Genomic DNA, 16,466 nt, shown 5'->3' on the forward strand with positions numbered 1-16,466 from the left:
TTGTTGGTGGTTTGCAACTTTGAGGGATCTATCCTATACAACTGAACAGAGATGGAGAGCAAAACTGTCTAGCGAGATTGGCTGACCTGGCAGAGTGCTTGTACAGCCTCAAAGGACAGCAGAAAACGATCATGCTCAGATATCTCCCATCTTCTATATGTAGAGCCAGGCAGAGCCCTGGTTCTATAGTTGAGTAAGGTCACAAACTGAAACCATCTTTGGCTGGCACAGCCCTGTTCTTTCACTGTCACCATCTTACTTTGTAATTTCGCCAAATATTCACCCACTCCTCACTCTACCTAGGTCATCCAGGTAGATGCCGCTGGGCTAGTACCTGTGACGAGTGTAGAGAATGACACAGGGGACTGTAAAGTGGAACCTCGTCTTCTTTCACTGGGAGGTGTGGCTGCTTCTTGGTGTAATTTCTAGAGATAGAAGAGGAACAGGTTGAATGTGGGGGTGTCAATTACAAGGGGTCACGATTTCAAGGTGAGAGGGGGAAAGTTTAAGGGAGATGTGCGTGGAAAGTTTTTTACGCAGAGGGTGGTGGGTGCCTGGAACGCTTTGCCAGCGGAGGTGGTAGAGGCGGGCACGATAGCATCATTTAAGATGCATCTAGACAGATATATGAACGGGCGGGGAACAGAGGGAAGTAGATCCTTGGGAAATAGAAGACAGGTTTAGATAAAGGATCTGGATCTGCGCAGGATGGGAGGGCCAAAGGGCTGTTCCTGTGCTGTAATTTTCTTTGTTGTTCTCTTTGTTGTTACAGACTTTTGGATGTATATCGGGTGCTGTTACGAATCGCTATTGCTCTTTTATGGTGATATTATAAGGTATTGTCAGAAATCTTTTACTTTTAACTGAAGTAAAAAAGTGAGGAAATCATAGAATCATGTAATTCCCACAATGCAGAAGGAGGCCATTCAGCCCATTGAGTCTGCAGCGACTCTCCGAAAGAGCACCCTGCTAGCCCCACACCCCTCCCTATCCCTGTAAACCCCACCTAACCTTTTGGACACTAAGGGTCAGCTTAGCATGCCAATCCACCAAAACCTGCACATCTTGGAGTGTGGGAGCACCTGGAGGAAACCCACACAGACACGGGGAGAATGTGCAAACTCTACACAGTCACCCAAGGTCGGAATTGAACCCAGGTCCCGGGAGCTGTGAGGCGTGTATTTAATATGTAGTTAATACTCTATTGAATCAGGTCAATAAGATAATAAACACAATCCAGTACAGGTGGTGCATATCAGAATAGATACTGATAACCGCATAGCAAGGACTCCTTCAGGAGATTGCAAGCATGTAGTATTCACCATTTACATTAACAGTAACAAGACCATGTTGAGTTCCGTAAAGAGACTCAATCAGTTGTACATTTTATGGATTGTGGCTCCAATGTAGCTTCATATTTGAGTATATGTTATTGACACTTAAGCTCGACTCATGGTGAGATTAGGTGGGGACGCCTCTTCTACAGGTCCTAGGTTGTCTTGACATTCAAGAGTGTTCATTATTTTTCTGCAACATGGAAGACTTATCCCTTCCCAGTTTATCATTGCAGACTGCTCCCGCCAGTCTTATCGACTGACCTCCACATACCAACTATATTTCTTATCTCTTGTCATGTCCGTTGAATTGAAATGAAAATGGGCCAAGGGTAAGGATTTGGAACAAAATCCTTCCAGAGAAACAGCATAACAAACCAAACAGTCACTTTCTCTCCTGCAAAATTCCCCAAGTCAATGGCTTGAAAATGTAATGGAGATAATGCTGCGGTCTCAACCTTTTACAATTCAAATAAACATAGAAAATAGGAGCAGGAGTCGGCCATTCAGTCCTTTGAGACTGGTCCACCATTCAATATGATCATGGCCAATTCTCTATCTCAATGCAATGTGCTCTCCCAATCCCCTTGACATCTTTAGTGTCTAGGAATCTATCTATTTCCTTCTTAAATACATTCAGTGATTTGGCCTCCGCAGCCTTCTGTGGTAAAGAACTCCACAGGTTCACCAGCCTCTGGGTGAAGAAACTTCTCCTCATCCCCGTCCTAAGTGGCCTAGACCGTACTCTGAGACTTTGAAACCTTGTTATCATTTGAGGAAAGGTTGGACAGCTTGTGACTACTGGAGTTAGGAAGAGTAAATGGTGACCTGATTGAAACACATAATATCCTGAGGTGCATTGACAGGGTGGATGTGGAGAGGATGTTACAACGTGGGAAAATCTAGAAATAGGGGTCACTGTGTCAAAATAATGGGGCCACCCAATTAAGACAAAGATGAGGAGAATTTTTTCTCTCAGAGTATGGTGAGAACTGTCTCCGCAAAAAGCGGTGGAAGCCTTTGGATATTTTTCAGGCAAAAGTAGATAGATTCTTGATAAACAAGGGGGTGAAAGGTTACCGGGGGTGGGCAGCAGCCTACTGTCAGATCAGTCATGATCTTATTGAATAGCAGAGCAGGCTCGAAGGGCCGAGTGGCCTATTCCTGCTCCTAATTCATATGTTAGTGATAGGTGAATAGGGTGGATTATGAAGGGGTGAGTAGAGATTGTTCGCCAAGGTAATATCTATTTTCAGCCTAGTTCACAAAACTCAGATTATCTGATCATTTATCTTGGCTCTGATTATGGGATCTTGCTGTGTGCAAATTGACTCCTGTGTTATCTATACCACAAAGGTGACCGTGTTAGAACATAGAACATACAGTGCAGAAGGAGGCCATTCGGCCCATCGAGTCTGCACTGACCCACATTAAGCCCTTACTTCCACCCTATCCCCGTAACCCAATAACCCCTCCTAATCTTTTTGGACACTAAGGGCAATTTAGCATGGCCAATCCACCTAACCTGCAAGTCTTTGGACTGTGGGAGGAAACCGGAGCACCCGGAGGAAACCCACGCACACACGGGGAGAATGTGCAGACTCCGCACAGACAGTGACCCAGCGGGGAATCGAACCTGGGACCCTGCCGCTGTGAAGCCACACTGCTAGCCACTTGTGCTACCGTGCTGCCCTGTTGCAAGAAATAATTGATGCTTTGTCTCTTTTCCACAAAATAATTGGAGGGGTCTCAGGCATAGAACAATCATAATAATAATAATCGCTTATTGTCACAAGTAGGCTTCAATGAAGTTACTGTGAAAAACCCCTAGTCGCCACATTCCGGCGCCTGTTCAGGGAGGCTGGAACGGGAATTTTCCTCTCAGACAACTTGTGCCTGTATCCACGTCGAAGGCCGAGGAAATGAATCAAAGCATGATGGCCAGGATTCTCCTCAGCCTGGCTCTCCGAACCCACCGGAACCCCAACACATTTGACAAGGCCGACCTCAGTATCGATGTGAGTGAGGCTGGTTCCCCATTGCTGTCTGCACTGCTCTCTCAGGTCTGAGGACAGGGGAAAGATTGCTGAATATTGTTGGCCCCACTTTAAACACTGATTGGAGAGTAGAATATGGATTCTAAATACTGGGTTGACAGTGGAGGACATGTGCCCTATTTGTGTCACCATGGTTCCAGGGTAGCACTCCCACCTCTAAGTCAGTAGGTGATGTGCTCGAAGCCTTGAACCATACTGCAGTTACCCCTGGGAAGCTCTAAATACCAGTTTATACATAGTGAGGGTTCTTGTGTCCAACAAGTGTACGAGCATGCTCCCTTGTTAAGCTGGATGGGACTCTGTCATCTTTACCACTATTAACACTCCAGTGAAGCACATTCGGACACTGTTTTTATTTTTCATGGGGACATGGATGTCATTGGTTAGGTCAACAATTATTGCCCATCCCTAATTGCCCTTGAGACGGTGGTGGTGAGCTGCCTTCTTGAACCGCTGCAGTCCATGTGGTGAAGGAACACCCACTGTGCTGTTAGAGAGGACGTTCCAAGATTTTGACCTAACAACAGTGAAGGAACAGCGATATATTTCCAAGTCAGGATGGTGTGTGGTTTGGAGGGCAACATCAGTTGGTGGGGTCCCCAGGTATCCCTTGTCCTTCGAGATGGTAGAAAATGCAGGAAGGAAAGGTTAAGAGGGTAAAGAGTTAGCCATGTTTGCAGGAGGAGGAGCAAACGTTCCCCTGGTCTCTCCTTCGCCTGCCTTTGGGTTTTATTTTTCATTTATTGGATGTGGGTGTCGCCGTTAGGCAACCATTGATTGCCCTTCAGAAGGTGGTGGTGAGCTGCCTTCTCGAACAGCTACAGTCTCTGATGTGTAGGCACACCCACAGTGCTGTTAGGGAGGGAGTTCCAGGATTTTGACCCAACAACAGTGAAGGAACGGCAATATATTCGGGGTGGTGAATGACTTGGAGGGGAACCTCCAGGTGCTGGTGTTCCCAGGAATCTGCTGCTCCTCTCCTTCTAGATGGTTTGGGTTTGGAAGGTGCTGTTGAAGGAGCCGAGGTGTGTTCTGCAGTGCATCTTTGAGATGGCACACATGGCTGCTACTGTCTGTCGGTGGTGGAGGGGTGCCAATTAAGCGGGGCTGCTTTGTCCTGGATGGTGTCGAGCTTCTTGTGCGTTGTTGGAGCTGCACTCATCCAGGCAAGTGGAGAGTATTCCATTACACTCCTAACTTGTGTCCTATCATGTGCACAATCTTTGGGAGTCAGGGGTGAATTTTTTGTTGCAGAATTCCCAGCCTCTGACTTTTATCTTTATGTTAAAGGCGCTATATAAATACAAGTTTTTGTTGCAGTTTAAAACAGCGTGAACGGTAACAGGAACACTCCTTGTTAATCTTCCTAGTGAGTGCCTTAAGAGTCAAAAAGAATGAGAGTATGGTCAGGACCTGTCCTCGGTGAGAACCCAAAGCAGCAATGGGCTGCTGACTTCAAGTAGTTTAATGGACCATTTAAAATAACCCCAATAAACAACTGTACACCCGAGGCTGTAAGGATGGAGTCATGCCAGCCTGATCTTACTATTGAATAATGTCTGAGACATTAATATCTTAGAATAATTCCTTACCCCAGATCTCCTGGGGGTGGATTGTGCCTCCAAATAGCTGACAGAGAAAAGGAAGAAACAGATCTGCCGGAAAGTTTAACGGCGATATTTGAAAATTAAGAATTAATTCCAAATCATCTCCTTTGAGTGGATTACGTCTTCCCTCTGGTTAAACTGACAAGTGTATTAATCTAATGATGAATTAGTGTCAGTTAACTCATTCATATAAATATACACACACACACAACCGATTTACACCATGAAACTGCTGCCCATCCTGCCTGTTTGCGGTGCAGTGTTGCTTTAATTACAATCAGCCACACAATAAGACGCCTTTTAATTAACGTCCATGTACCAAAATCAACCCGCATCCTCACTGGGGAAGTCGTTCGACGTTGTCTTTTTAATAATGGTATTTAAAAAAAAAACCACCGCAATATTAAACAGGGGAAACCATTTGGGGAAAAATGCAATACATGAATCGATGTAATTGTCGAGGCCTGGCATTGCCTGAGATTCCACAACATCTTGGTATTTGGAAGGAGAGTTTGTTTTGTCTTCAAATGTGGCTGAGCTCATAGTATCGAAATAGAAGACGGGGTTTAGTTAGCGAAGCTGCGGGTAAGGGGGAGCCGGAGTCCGGGGGATTGTTTGAAGCGTTGGCGATTGGACATCCTCGCTTTAAGGAGGTAGATAAATAAAACATGGTCCTGCCTCGGGCTCAATGACATCAGGGTTTGGCCCCCTCCTCCGTTTCTGGATGATTTTCCTCTTATTTATTTTCCTTGGGAGATTTTCAGTGCAGGGTTTGCAGTGCTGTTGTCTGGGTGTTGATGTGGATGCAGTTTATTATTATTTTTGGAGGGGTTTTGTTTAGCCTCTCCCTCCCCTGGATAAAGGGGCTCGGGACCACCCCAGCTCTGCTCATTGTGGAGGTGTGAAAGTGGCAGGGCTGGGGGGAGTGCTGGAGGTGCTAAGTGGGGGTGAGAGCTCCTGAGGTGAGGCCAGGGAAGGGCTGCAGCCAGAGGCTTGTGGAAGGGGCTTTTTAATTTTTTTTTATTTGGGGGGGGGGGGGGGGGGGGATGCCCAGTTTGCAAACGTGCCCAGTCCGCTGATTCACCTGTGCACTCAGGGGCAATCTGTGTGAAGCGATGCCACACTGCAGGGGGTGAATGGTGAGTGCTCTGCCCTCCCTCTCCAGCTTTCCCCTCGGATCTTCCTGCTCGCTGCTTTCCGCTAGGATGCTGAAGACTGCGGCGTGAAGGAGATGGCAGCCGACCGGCTCCTGCTGTACGCCGGCCTCTCCATGGCCCTGTGCGCCCTGAGCATGCTGGCCGTGGCCATCTGCTCCGACCACTGGTACCAGACCGACGCCAGGAGGCACCGGGAGAGGTGCAAGAACTACGCCAGCCGCACCAACCACCCGGGCTTCATCTACACCTCCAACAACCTGCCGCTGCGGGCCAGCCGCGACCAGCTGGACCGCTGGGAGGAGAAGCTGCTGGTGGCCAGGAACCGGCGCCAGCTCTTTGCCATGAGCGCCGCTGCTGAGTGCAGCAGGATGTACAACTCCACCAACACCGGGCTCTGGAGGAGGTGCCACCGGCTCGGCTTTGACCAGGACATCGCCGGGCTGATTGCCAAAGGTACGGGGGGGGGGGGGGGGGGGGGCGGCGGTAATGTTTATGTGGTAGTAACAGCAGGAGACCATTCAGCCCCTCCAGCCTGCTAACCTGCTAGCTAACTCCCATCTGAACACTTAGGTTCCCTAACCCTTAATACCCCACTTAAGCTTTAATACCCTTCCCTAACCCTTAGTGCTCTCCCAAATCTTAATGCCCCACCCCAACCCTTAAAACCCCTTTCCTCCCCAACCCTGAATACCCCTCCCCAACCCTGAATACCCATCCCCAACCCTGAATACCCCTCCCCAACCCTTAATACCCCTCCCCAACCCTTAATACCCCTCCCCAAACCCCCTCCCCAATCCTTAATTCCCCCTCCCCAATCCCTAATACCCCTCCCAATCCCTAATACCCCTCCCAACCCCTAATACCCCTCCCAACCCCTAACACCCCTCCCAACCCCTAACACCCCTCCCAACCCCTCCCAACCCCTAACACCCCTCCCAACCCCTAACACCCCTCCCAACCCCTAACACCCCTCCCAACCCCTAACACCCCTCCCAACCCCTAACACCCCTCCCAACCCCTAACACCCCTCCCAACCCCTAACACCCCTCCCAACCCCTAACACCCCTCCCAACCCCTAACACCCCTCCCAACCCCTAACACCCCTCCCAACCCCTAACACCCCTCCCAACCCCTAACACCCCTCCCAACCCCTAACACCCCTCCCAACCCCTAACACCCCTCCCAACCCCTAACACCCCTCCCAACCCCTAACACCCCTCCCAACCCCTAACACCCCTCCCAACCCCTAACACCCCTCCCAACCCCTAACACCCCTCCCAACCCCTAACACCCCTCCCAACCCCTAACACCCCTCCCAACCCCTAACACCCCTCCCAACCCCTAATACCCCTCCCAACCCCTAATACCCCTCCCAACCCCTAATACCCCTCCCAACCCCTAATACCCCTCCCAACCCCTAATACCCCTCCCAACCCCTAATACCCCGCCCAACCCCTAATACCCCGCCCAACCCCTAATACCCCGCCCAACCCCTAATACCCCGCCCAACCCCTAATACCCCTCCCAACCCCTAATACCCCTCCCAACCCCTAATACCCCTCCCAACCCCTAATACCCCTCCCAACCCCTAATACCCCTCCCAACCCCTAATACCCCTCCCAACCCTTAATACCCCTCCCAACCCTTGATACCCCGCCCCAATCCTTGATACCCCGCCCCAACCCTTCATGCCCCTCCCCAACCCTTAATGCCCCTCCCCAACCCTTAATGACCCTCCCCAACCCTTAATCCCCTCCCCAACCCTTAATCCCCTCCCCAACCCTTAATCCCACTCCCTAACCCTTAATCCCTTTCCCTCGCCTTTAATAACATTCCCAAAGTAATCTACCTCCATAACCGTTAGTACCCCTCCCTAACCCTTAATATATTTCCCTAACCCTTAATACAATCTACGAATCCCAGTGTTGACATTTCGGATGAGTAAACAATCACAGCAGCTTTTAGCAAGAGAGGGTTCCAGTTTTCCACTATTCTTTGTGTGAAGGAGGCTTCCTGACGACACCCATCACAACCTCACTCTAATTTTGAGAATCTGCCCTCTCTGTCACTGAATTGCACCCACCCCTCCTTACCCCCGACCCATCTCCACCTCAAGGAAATAATTTCTCTCTATCTAACCTACCAGGTGTTTTAACCTACCCCAGTTAGATCAAATCTTTAATCTCTGATACTTGAGGGAATACAAAGCCCTGTGCAAACCTGTCCTCACAATTTAACCCTTTCAACCCTGGTTATAGATGCATTGTGCCTGGCTGCTGGTTTAAGTTTGAACTCCTGGAAGTAGAGCGCAGAACTCTGAATGTACTGTGGGTGATGAGAGGCGATTGAACGGTGCACAATTCATCAGGGCTGAAGGAGGGCAGCAGATATTTTGTGGCAGGCCTGATATTCTTTTTTGTGAAGAGATGCAAACAAAGCTTTAGGTTTCCTAACGGTTCCACAGTCCTTGCTGCACAGGAGCTAGTAGGCTGGAATGCTTGTTTGACCTGTTTGATTTATTTTCTTTGCAGCCCACCATTACCCACCCTCTTCCCGCATTGTCCCGAGAGAATTCTCTCTCCGGCTGACTTCCCGCTGTCACTCTCTGTTGTGCTGCCCGTGAGTTATTTGGCAGTTTGTACGTGGATTAATCCATTGGATTGGATTGGATTTGTTTATTGTCACGTGTACCGAGGTACAGTGAAAAGTATTTTTCTGCGAGCAGCTCAACAGATCATTAAGTACATGAGGAGAAGAAAAGGGAATAAAAGAAAATACATAATAGGGCAACACAACATATACAATGTAACTACATAAGCACTGGCATCGGATGAAGCATACAGGGTGTAGTGTTAATGAGGTCAGTCCATAAGAGGGTCATTTAGGAGTCTGGTGACAGTGGGGAAGAAGCTGTTTTTGAGTCTGTTCGTGCATGTTCTCAGACTTCTGTATCTCCTGCCCGATGGAAGAAGTTGGAAGAGTGAGTAAGCCGGGTGGGAGGGATCTTTGATTATGCTGCTCGCTTTCCCCAGGCAGCGGGAGGTGTAGATGGAGTCAATGGATGGGAGGCAGGTTCGTGTGATGGACTGGGCGGTGTTCACAACTCTCTGAAGTTTCTTGCGGTCCTGGGCCGAGCAGTTGCCATACCAGGCTGTGATGCAGCCTGATAGGATGCTTTCTATGGTGCATCTGTAAAAGTTGGTAAGGGTTAATGTGGACATGCCAAATTTCCTTAGTTTCCTGAGGAAGTAAAGCTGTTGTGCTTTCTTGGTGGTAGCGTCGACGTGGGTGGACCAGGACAGATTTTTGGAGATGTGCACCCCTAGGAATTTGAAACTGCTAACCATCTTCACCTCGGCCCCGTTGATGCTGACGGGGTGTGTACAGTACTTTGCTTCCTGAAGTCAATTACCAGCTCTTTAGTTTTGCTGGCATTGAGGGAGAGATTGTTGTCGCTACACCACTCCACTAGGTTCTCTATCTCCCTCCTGTATTTGGACTCGTCGTAATTCGAGATCCGGCCCACTATGGTCGTATCGTCAGCAAACTTGCAGATGGAGTTGGAACCAAGTTTTGTCACGCAGTCGTGTGTGTACAGGGAATAGAGTAGGGGGCTAAGTACGCAGCCTTGCGGGGCGCCGGTGTTGAGGACTATTGTGGAGGAGGTGTTGTTGTTCATTCTTACTGATTGTGGTCTGTTGGTCAGAAAATCGAGGATCCAGTTGCAGAGTGGGGAGCCAAGTCCTAGGTTTTGGAGCTTTGATATGAGCTTGGCTGGATTATGGTGTTGATGGTGGAGCTGTAGTCAATAAATAGGAGTCTGATGTAGGAGTCCTTGTTTTCGAGATGCTCTAGGGATGAGTGTAGGGCCAGGGAAATGGTGTCTGATGTGGACCGGTTGCAGCGGTATGCGTATTGCAGTGGATCAAGGCATTCTGGGAGTGTGGAGGTGATGCGCTTCATGATCAACCTCTCGAAGCACTTCATTACGACTGAAGTCAGGGCCACTGGTCGGTAGTCATTGAGGCATGTTGCCTGGTTCTTCTTTGGTACCGGTATGATGGTGGTCTTCTTGAAGCAGGTGGGACCCCGGAGTGGTTGAAGATGTCCGCAAATACCTCTGCCAGCTGGTCCGCGCAGGCTCTGAGTGCACGACCAGGGATCCCGTCCGGGCCCGTCGCCTTCCGAGGGTTCACTTTCAGGAAGGCCAATCTGACTTCGGAAGCTGTGATGGTGGGTATGGGTGAATTATGGGCTGCTGGGGCATTCGACAGTGGATTGTTGGTTACCTGCTCGAACCGAGCATAGAATGCATTGAGTTCATCGGGGAGGGGTGCGCTGCTTGAGTTTGCTTCTGAGCTCATCTGACGGCCACCATTTGTAAAGTGGGTGACTGGGGGTAGTGATCAGGGGCAGAGGTAGTGTGTCCTCCTTCTCCTCCATTCACCTTAAGTGCTGCCTCAATTGAGAGGCACAAAGCCAGCTGACTAGGGATCTAACTGCATATTCCCGGGTGGTGGGTAAACAGTTTATCCGCACATGGAAGCGGATGGGGCTCATTTGGCCTGTAAACCACACATGAGTAAATACAATAGACCTAGGGCGGGGTTCTCTGGCTGTGTGTGCCCGGCGACCGGAGAATCCCGCCCAAGGTCAATGGACTTCTCCATTGTCCGCTTCTCGGCTGTGGCGTTCTGGCAGCGGGCGGCGGAATAATCCAGCCCTCCACTCGTTGCAAGGGGGAGGTGCCAGAGGACTGGAAAACAGCTAATGTGGTCCCACTATTTAAGAGCGGTTGTAGAGACAAGCCAGGGAAATACAGACCAGTGAGTCTCAAGTCAGTGGTTGGGAAACTACTGCAGAAGATTCTGAAGGAGAGAATCTATGTCCACTCGGAGAGGCAAAGTTTGATGAAGGGTAGTCAGCATGGCTGTGTCAGAGGGAGGTCATGTCCAACAAATTTGATTGAATTTTTTGAGCATGTAACAAGTGTACAGATGAGGGTAGTGCAGTTGATGTAGTTTACATGGATTTCAACAAAGCCTTTGACAAGGTCTCACATGGGACACTCATTAAGAAGGCAAATGCACATGGGATACAGAGTAACTTGATAAAGTGGATTCATAATTGGCTTAGCTGTAGAAGAGAGAGGGTGATGATAGACGGTTGGTTTAGTGTCTGGAAGCCAATGACCAGTGGTGTACCACCGTGCTGGGCCCCCTATTGTTTGTCGTTTATTTAAATTACATATATGATGACTATGTGGGGGGTAGGATCAGTAAGTTTGTGGATAACACAAAGATTGGCCTGGTGAGGTTGAGCGTCTTGGATTACAGGAAGATATAGACTGGATGGTCAAACGGGCGGATAAGTGGCAGATGGAATTTAATCCTGGAAAGTGTGAGGTGATACACTTTGGAAGGAGTAATTTAACAAGTAAGTATACTATGAAAGGTCTGACACTGGGAAGTTCCGAAGAACAAAGGGACCTTGGCGTGTTTGTCCATAAGTCTCTGAAGGGCAGGTTAATAGGTTGATGAAAATGCATATGAGACACTCGCTTTTATCAATTGGGGCATAGATTACAAAAGCAGGGAAGTCAAGTTGGAGTTGTATACAACTTTGGTGAGGCTACAGATGTATGCAAATCTGGTCACCACATTATAGGAAGGATGTAATTGCACTGGAGGGCGTGCAGACAAGATTCACCAGGATGTTGCCTGGAATGGAATATTAAGAGAGGTTGGATAGACTTGGATTGTTTTCTCTGGAGCAGAGAAGACTGAAGTGTGACCTGATTGAGGTGTGCAAGATTATGAAGAGCACGGGCAGGGTGGATAGGGAGCAGCTGTTCCCCTTAGTTGAAGGGTCAGTTATGAGGGGACACAAGTTCAAGGTGAGGGATGGAAGGTTTAGGGGGGATTTGAGGAAAAACATTTTTGCCCAGAGAGTGGTGAGGGTCAGGAATGCACTGCCTGGGAGGGTGATAGAGGTGGTTGCCTCACTTCCTTTAAAAAGTAACTGGATGAGTACTTGGCATGCCATAACATTCAAGGCTATGGGCCAAGTGCTGGCAAGTGGGATTAGGTGGGCAGGTCATGCCTTTCATGCATCAGTGCAGACTCAATGGGCCGAAGGGCTTCTTCTGCACTGTAGTATTCTGGGATTCTGTGAAGTCAGCTCAAATTTTCCAAAACAGTAAATCATATTCCAATTTAGAAGCAAATGGACGTATTAGTGAGAGGCAGCATGGTTTTGTGAAGGGGAGGTCGTGTCTCACTAACTTGATAGAGTTTTTCGAGGTCACAAAGATGATTGATGCAGGTAGGGCAGTGGATGTTGTCTACATGGACTTCAGTAAGGCCTTTGACAAGGTCCCTCATGGCAGACTGGTACAAAAGGTGAAGTCACACGGGATCAGTGGTGAGCTGGCAAGGTGGATACAGAACTGGCTAGGTCATAGAAGGCAGAGAGTAGCAATGGAAGGATGCTTTTCTAATTGGAGGGCTGTGACCAGTGGTGTTCCGCAGGGATCAGTGCTGGACCTTTGCTGTTTGTAGTACATATAAATGATTTGGAGGAAAATGTAACTGGTCTGATTAGTAAGTTTGCAGACGACACAAAGGTTGATGGAATTGCGGATAGCGATGAGGACTGCCAGAGGATACAGCAGGATTTAGATTGTTTGGAGACTTGGGTGGAGAGATGGCAGATGGAGTTTAATCCGGACAAATGTGAGGTAATGCATTTTGGAAGGTCTAATGCAGGTAGGGAACATACAGTGAATGGTAGAACCCTCAAAAGTATTGACAGTCCGAGAGATCTAGGTGTACAGGTCCACAGGTCATTGAAAGGGGCAACACAGGTGGAGAAGGTAGTCAAGAAGGCATACGGCATATTTGCCTTCATTGGGTAGGGCATTGGGTATAAGAATTGGCAAGTCATGTTGCAGCTGTTTAGAACCTTAGTTAGGCCACACTTGGAGTATAGTGTTCAATTCTGGTCGCCACACTACCAGAAGGATGTGGAGGCTTTAGAGAGGGTGCAGAAGAGATTTACGAGGATGTTGCCTGGTATGGAGGGCATTAGCTATGAGGGGCAGTTGAATAAACTCAGTTTGTTCTCACTGGAACGACGGAGGTTGAGGGGCGACCTGATAGAGGTCTACAAAATTATGAAGGGCATAGCAGAGTGGATAGTCAGGGTTTTTTTCCCAGGGTGGAGGGATCAATTACTAGGGGGCATAGGTTTAAGGTGAGAGGGGCAAGGTTTAGAGTAGATGTACGAGGCAAGTTTTTTTACACAGAGGGTAGTGGGTGCCTGGAACTCGCTGCCGGAGGAGGTGGTGGAAGCAGGGACAATAGTGACATTTAAGGGGCATCTTGACATACATGAATAGGATGGGAATAGAGGGATACGGACCCAGGAAGTGTAGAAGATTTTAGTTTAGAAGGGCAGCATGGTCGGCACGGGCTTGGAGGGCTGAAGGGCCTGTTCCTGTGCTGTACTTTTCTTTGTTTGTTCCTTATAATCCACTGTCTGTTAAGCGATGATTTAAAATGCTTTTTAAATCCCGGATAATGGTTAGCCTTAGACAACAGATTCAGAAGTAGGGGGGTCTTTGGAATGTCTACATTGTTCCCCCATTATTTCAAACATCAAGAATTTACTGTGAAAGAAAATGAAATTCAACTTCTGCAGCCCCCTCGGGATTAAATTCGCCTCCTATAGGTTTGCCTGTTGTCCAAATTGATATGGAAATGGGAATTGTGGGGTGAGCATGAAGTAATTGCTGGGAGCAGTCGGGCAGTTCAGAATATTACTGAGAAATTAAAGCTGACACCAGCAGTGCATCCGAGGGTTGAAGGAGTGGGAGGGAAGAGTGCTGTTCATGAGGTGACACCAGGGATGGCTTTTAACCGTCTGGCGGGACATAAACAGATTCCTGGCCTTGAATAATGGCAGAAGAGAATGTGTTGGTGGAGGAGACGGTGCAATCAGGAATAAAGTATGGTATAATTCACAGCTTCGAAATGCTGTGAGGAAATCCATGCTGTGTACGAGTTCTCAGACTGGTCCAGGATGAACTGCTTATTGGTGGGTGTCGGTGTTTGTGCAAAGCTGTAACTGAGACTGTTACCAGCTGCTTTCCACTGACGTGGGTGGAAATCATGTCCAAAGTGTTCGAAGAGCTTCAACGATGACAAAATAAAATAAAAACTTTACAACGACCAGATTTGGCAGGGGGAAGAACATTTGAAAGTAGCAGTAGAGTTCAGTGGATAGGGGGACACAGACCAAATACCAACCCATCCTACTGAGTAGTAGCTGCAGAAACAGTCTGCAACTGCTTCAGCATAATCTCTGAGGGACAAACAATCAAACTGTATTAGCAGAGTCAGTGACATTGGATTAGCAGAGTCAGTGACCTTGGATTAGCAGAGTCAGTGACCTTGGATTAGCAGAGTCAGTGACCTTGGATTAGCAGAGTCAGTGATATTGGATTAGCAGAGTAAGTGACATTGGATTAGCACAGTAAGTGACATTGGATTAGCAGAGTCAGTGACCTTGGATTAGCAGTGTCAGTGACATTGGATTAGCAGAGTCAGTGACATTGGATTCGCAGAGTAAGTGACCTTGGATTAGCAGAGTAAGTGACATTGGATTAGCAGAGTCAGTGACATTGGATCAGCAGAGTCAGTGACATTGGATTAGCAGAGTCAGTGATATTGGATTAGCAGAGTCAGTGATATTGGATTAGCAGAGTCAGTGATACTGGATTAGCAGTGTCAGTGATATTGGATTAGCAGAGTAAGTGACCTTGGATTAGCAGAGTAAGTGACATTGGATTACCAGAGTCAGTGACATTGGATCAGCAGAGTCAGTGATATTGGATTAGCAGAGTCAGTGACATTGGATTAGCAGAGTCAGTGATACTGGATTAGCAGAGTCAGTGATACTGGATTAGCAGAGTCAGTGACCTTGGATTAGCAGAGTAAGTGACCTTGGATTAGCAGAGTAAGTGACCTTGGATTAGCAGAGTAAGTGACATTGGATTAGCAGAGTCAGTGACATTGGATTAGCAGAGTCAGTGATATTGGATTAGCAGAGTCAGTGATACTGGATTAGCAGAGTAAGTGACATTGGATTAGCAGAGTCAGTGATATTGGATTAGCAGAGTCAGTGATATTGGATTAGCAGAGTCAGTGACACTGGATTAGCAGAGTCAGTGACATTGGATTTGCAGAGTCAGTGACATTGGATTAGCAGAGTCAGTGATACTGGATTAGCAGTGTCAGTGATATTGGATTAGCAGGGTCAGTGACATTGGATTAGCAGAGTCAGTGAAATTGGATTAGCAGAGTCAGTGATATTGGATTAGCAGAGTCAGTGATACTGGATTAGCAGAGTCAGTGGTATTGGATTAGTAGAGTCAGTGATACTAGATTAGCAGAGTCAGTGACATTGGATTAGCAGAGTCAGTGATATTGGATTAGCAGAGTCAGTGATATTGGATTAGCAGAGTCAGTGACATTGGATTAGCAGAGTCAGTGATATTGGATTAGCAGAGTCAGTGACATTGGCAGAGCAGAGAAAGTGACATTGGATTAGCAGAGTCAGTGACATTGGATTAGCAGTGTCAGTGACATTGGATTAGCAGTGTCAGTGATACTGGATTAGCAGAGTCAGTGATATTGGATTAGTGATATTGGATTTGCAGAGTCAGTGACATTGGATTAGCAGAGTCAGTGACATTAGATTAGCAGTGTCAGTGATACTGGATTAGCAGAGTCAGTGGTATTGGATTAGTAGAGTCAGTGATACTAGATTAGCAGAGTCAGTGACATTGGATTAGCAGAGTCAGTGATACTGGATTAGCAGAGTCAGTGATATTGGATTAGCAGAGTCAGTGATATTGGATTAACAGAGTAAGTGACATTGGATTAGCAGAGTAAGTGACATTGGATTAGCAGAGTCAATGACCTTGGATTAGCAGTGTCAGTGACATTGGATTAGCAGAGTAAGTGACCTTGGATTAGCAGAGTAACTGACATTGGATCAGCAGAGTCAGTGATATTGGATTAGCAGAGTAAGTGACATTGGATTAGCAGAGCCAGTGATATTGGATTAGCAGAGGCAGTGATACTGGATTAGCAGAGTCAGTGATATTGGATTAGCAGTGTCCGTGACATTGGATTAGCAGAGTCAGTGATATTGGATTAGCAGAGTCAGTGACATTGGATTAGCAGAGTCCGTGATACTGGATTAGCAGTGTCAGTGATATTGGATTAGCAGGGTCAGTGATATTGG

The 16,466-nt window shown here is 47.8% G+C and overlaps 1 protein-coding gene across 2 annotated transcripts in view; it reads left to right on the plus strand.

The window, feature by feature from the left end:
- The first annotated feature begins 5,644 nt into the window (after nt 1-5,644).
- The window catches only part of tmem178bb (transmembrane protein 178Bb), a 742,373-nt gene continuing 731,551 nt past the window's right edge, over nt 5,645-16,466 (plus strand). The window contains exon 1 of one of the 2 annotated variants that reach the window (XM_072484242.1): nt 5,645-6,608. In XM_072484242.1, the coding sequence (XP_072340343.1) occupies nt 6,230-6,608 (379 nt within the window). In that variant the 5' untranslated portion in view covers nt 5,645-6,229. The remainder of the gene's footprint in view (nt 6,609-16,466) is intronic. The other variant, XM_072484241.1, reaches the window with a different exon arrangement.

Source organism: Scyliorhinus torazame, chromosome 19 (assembly GCF_047496885.1).
Source record: "Scyliorhinus torazame isolate Kashiwa2021f chromosome 19, sScyTor2.1, whole genome shotgun sequence".
In the NCBI taxonomy this organism is placed as follows: Eukaryota; Metazoa; Chordata; class Chondrichthyes; order Carcharhiniformes; family Scyliorhinidae; genus Scyliorhinus; species Scyliorhinus torazame.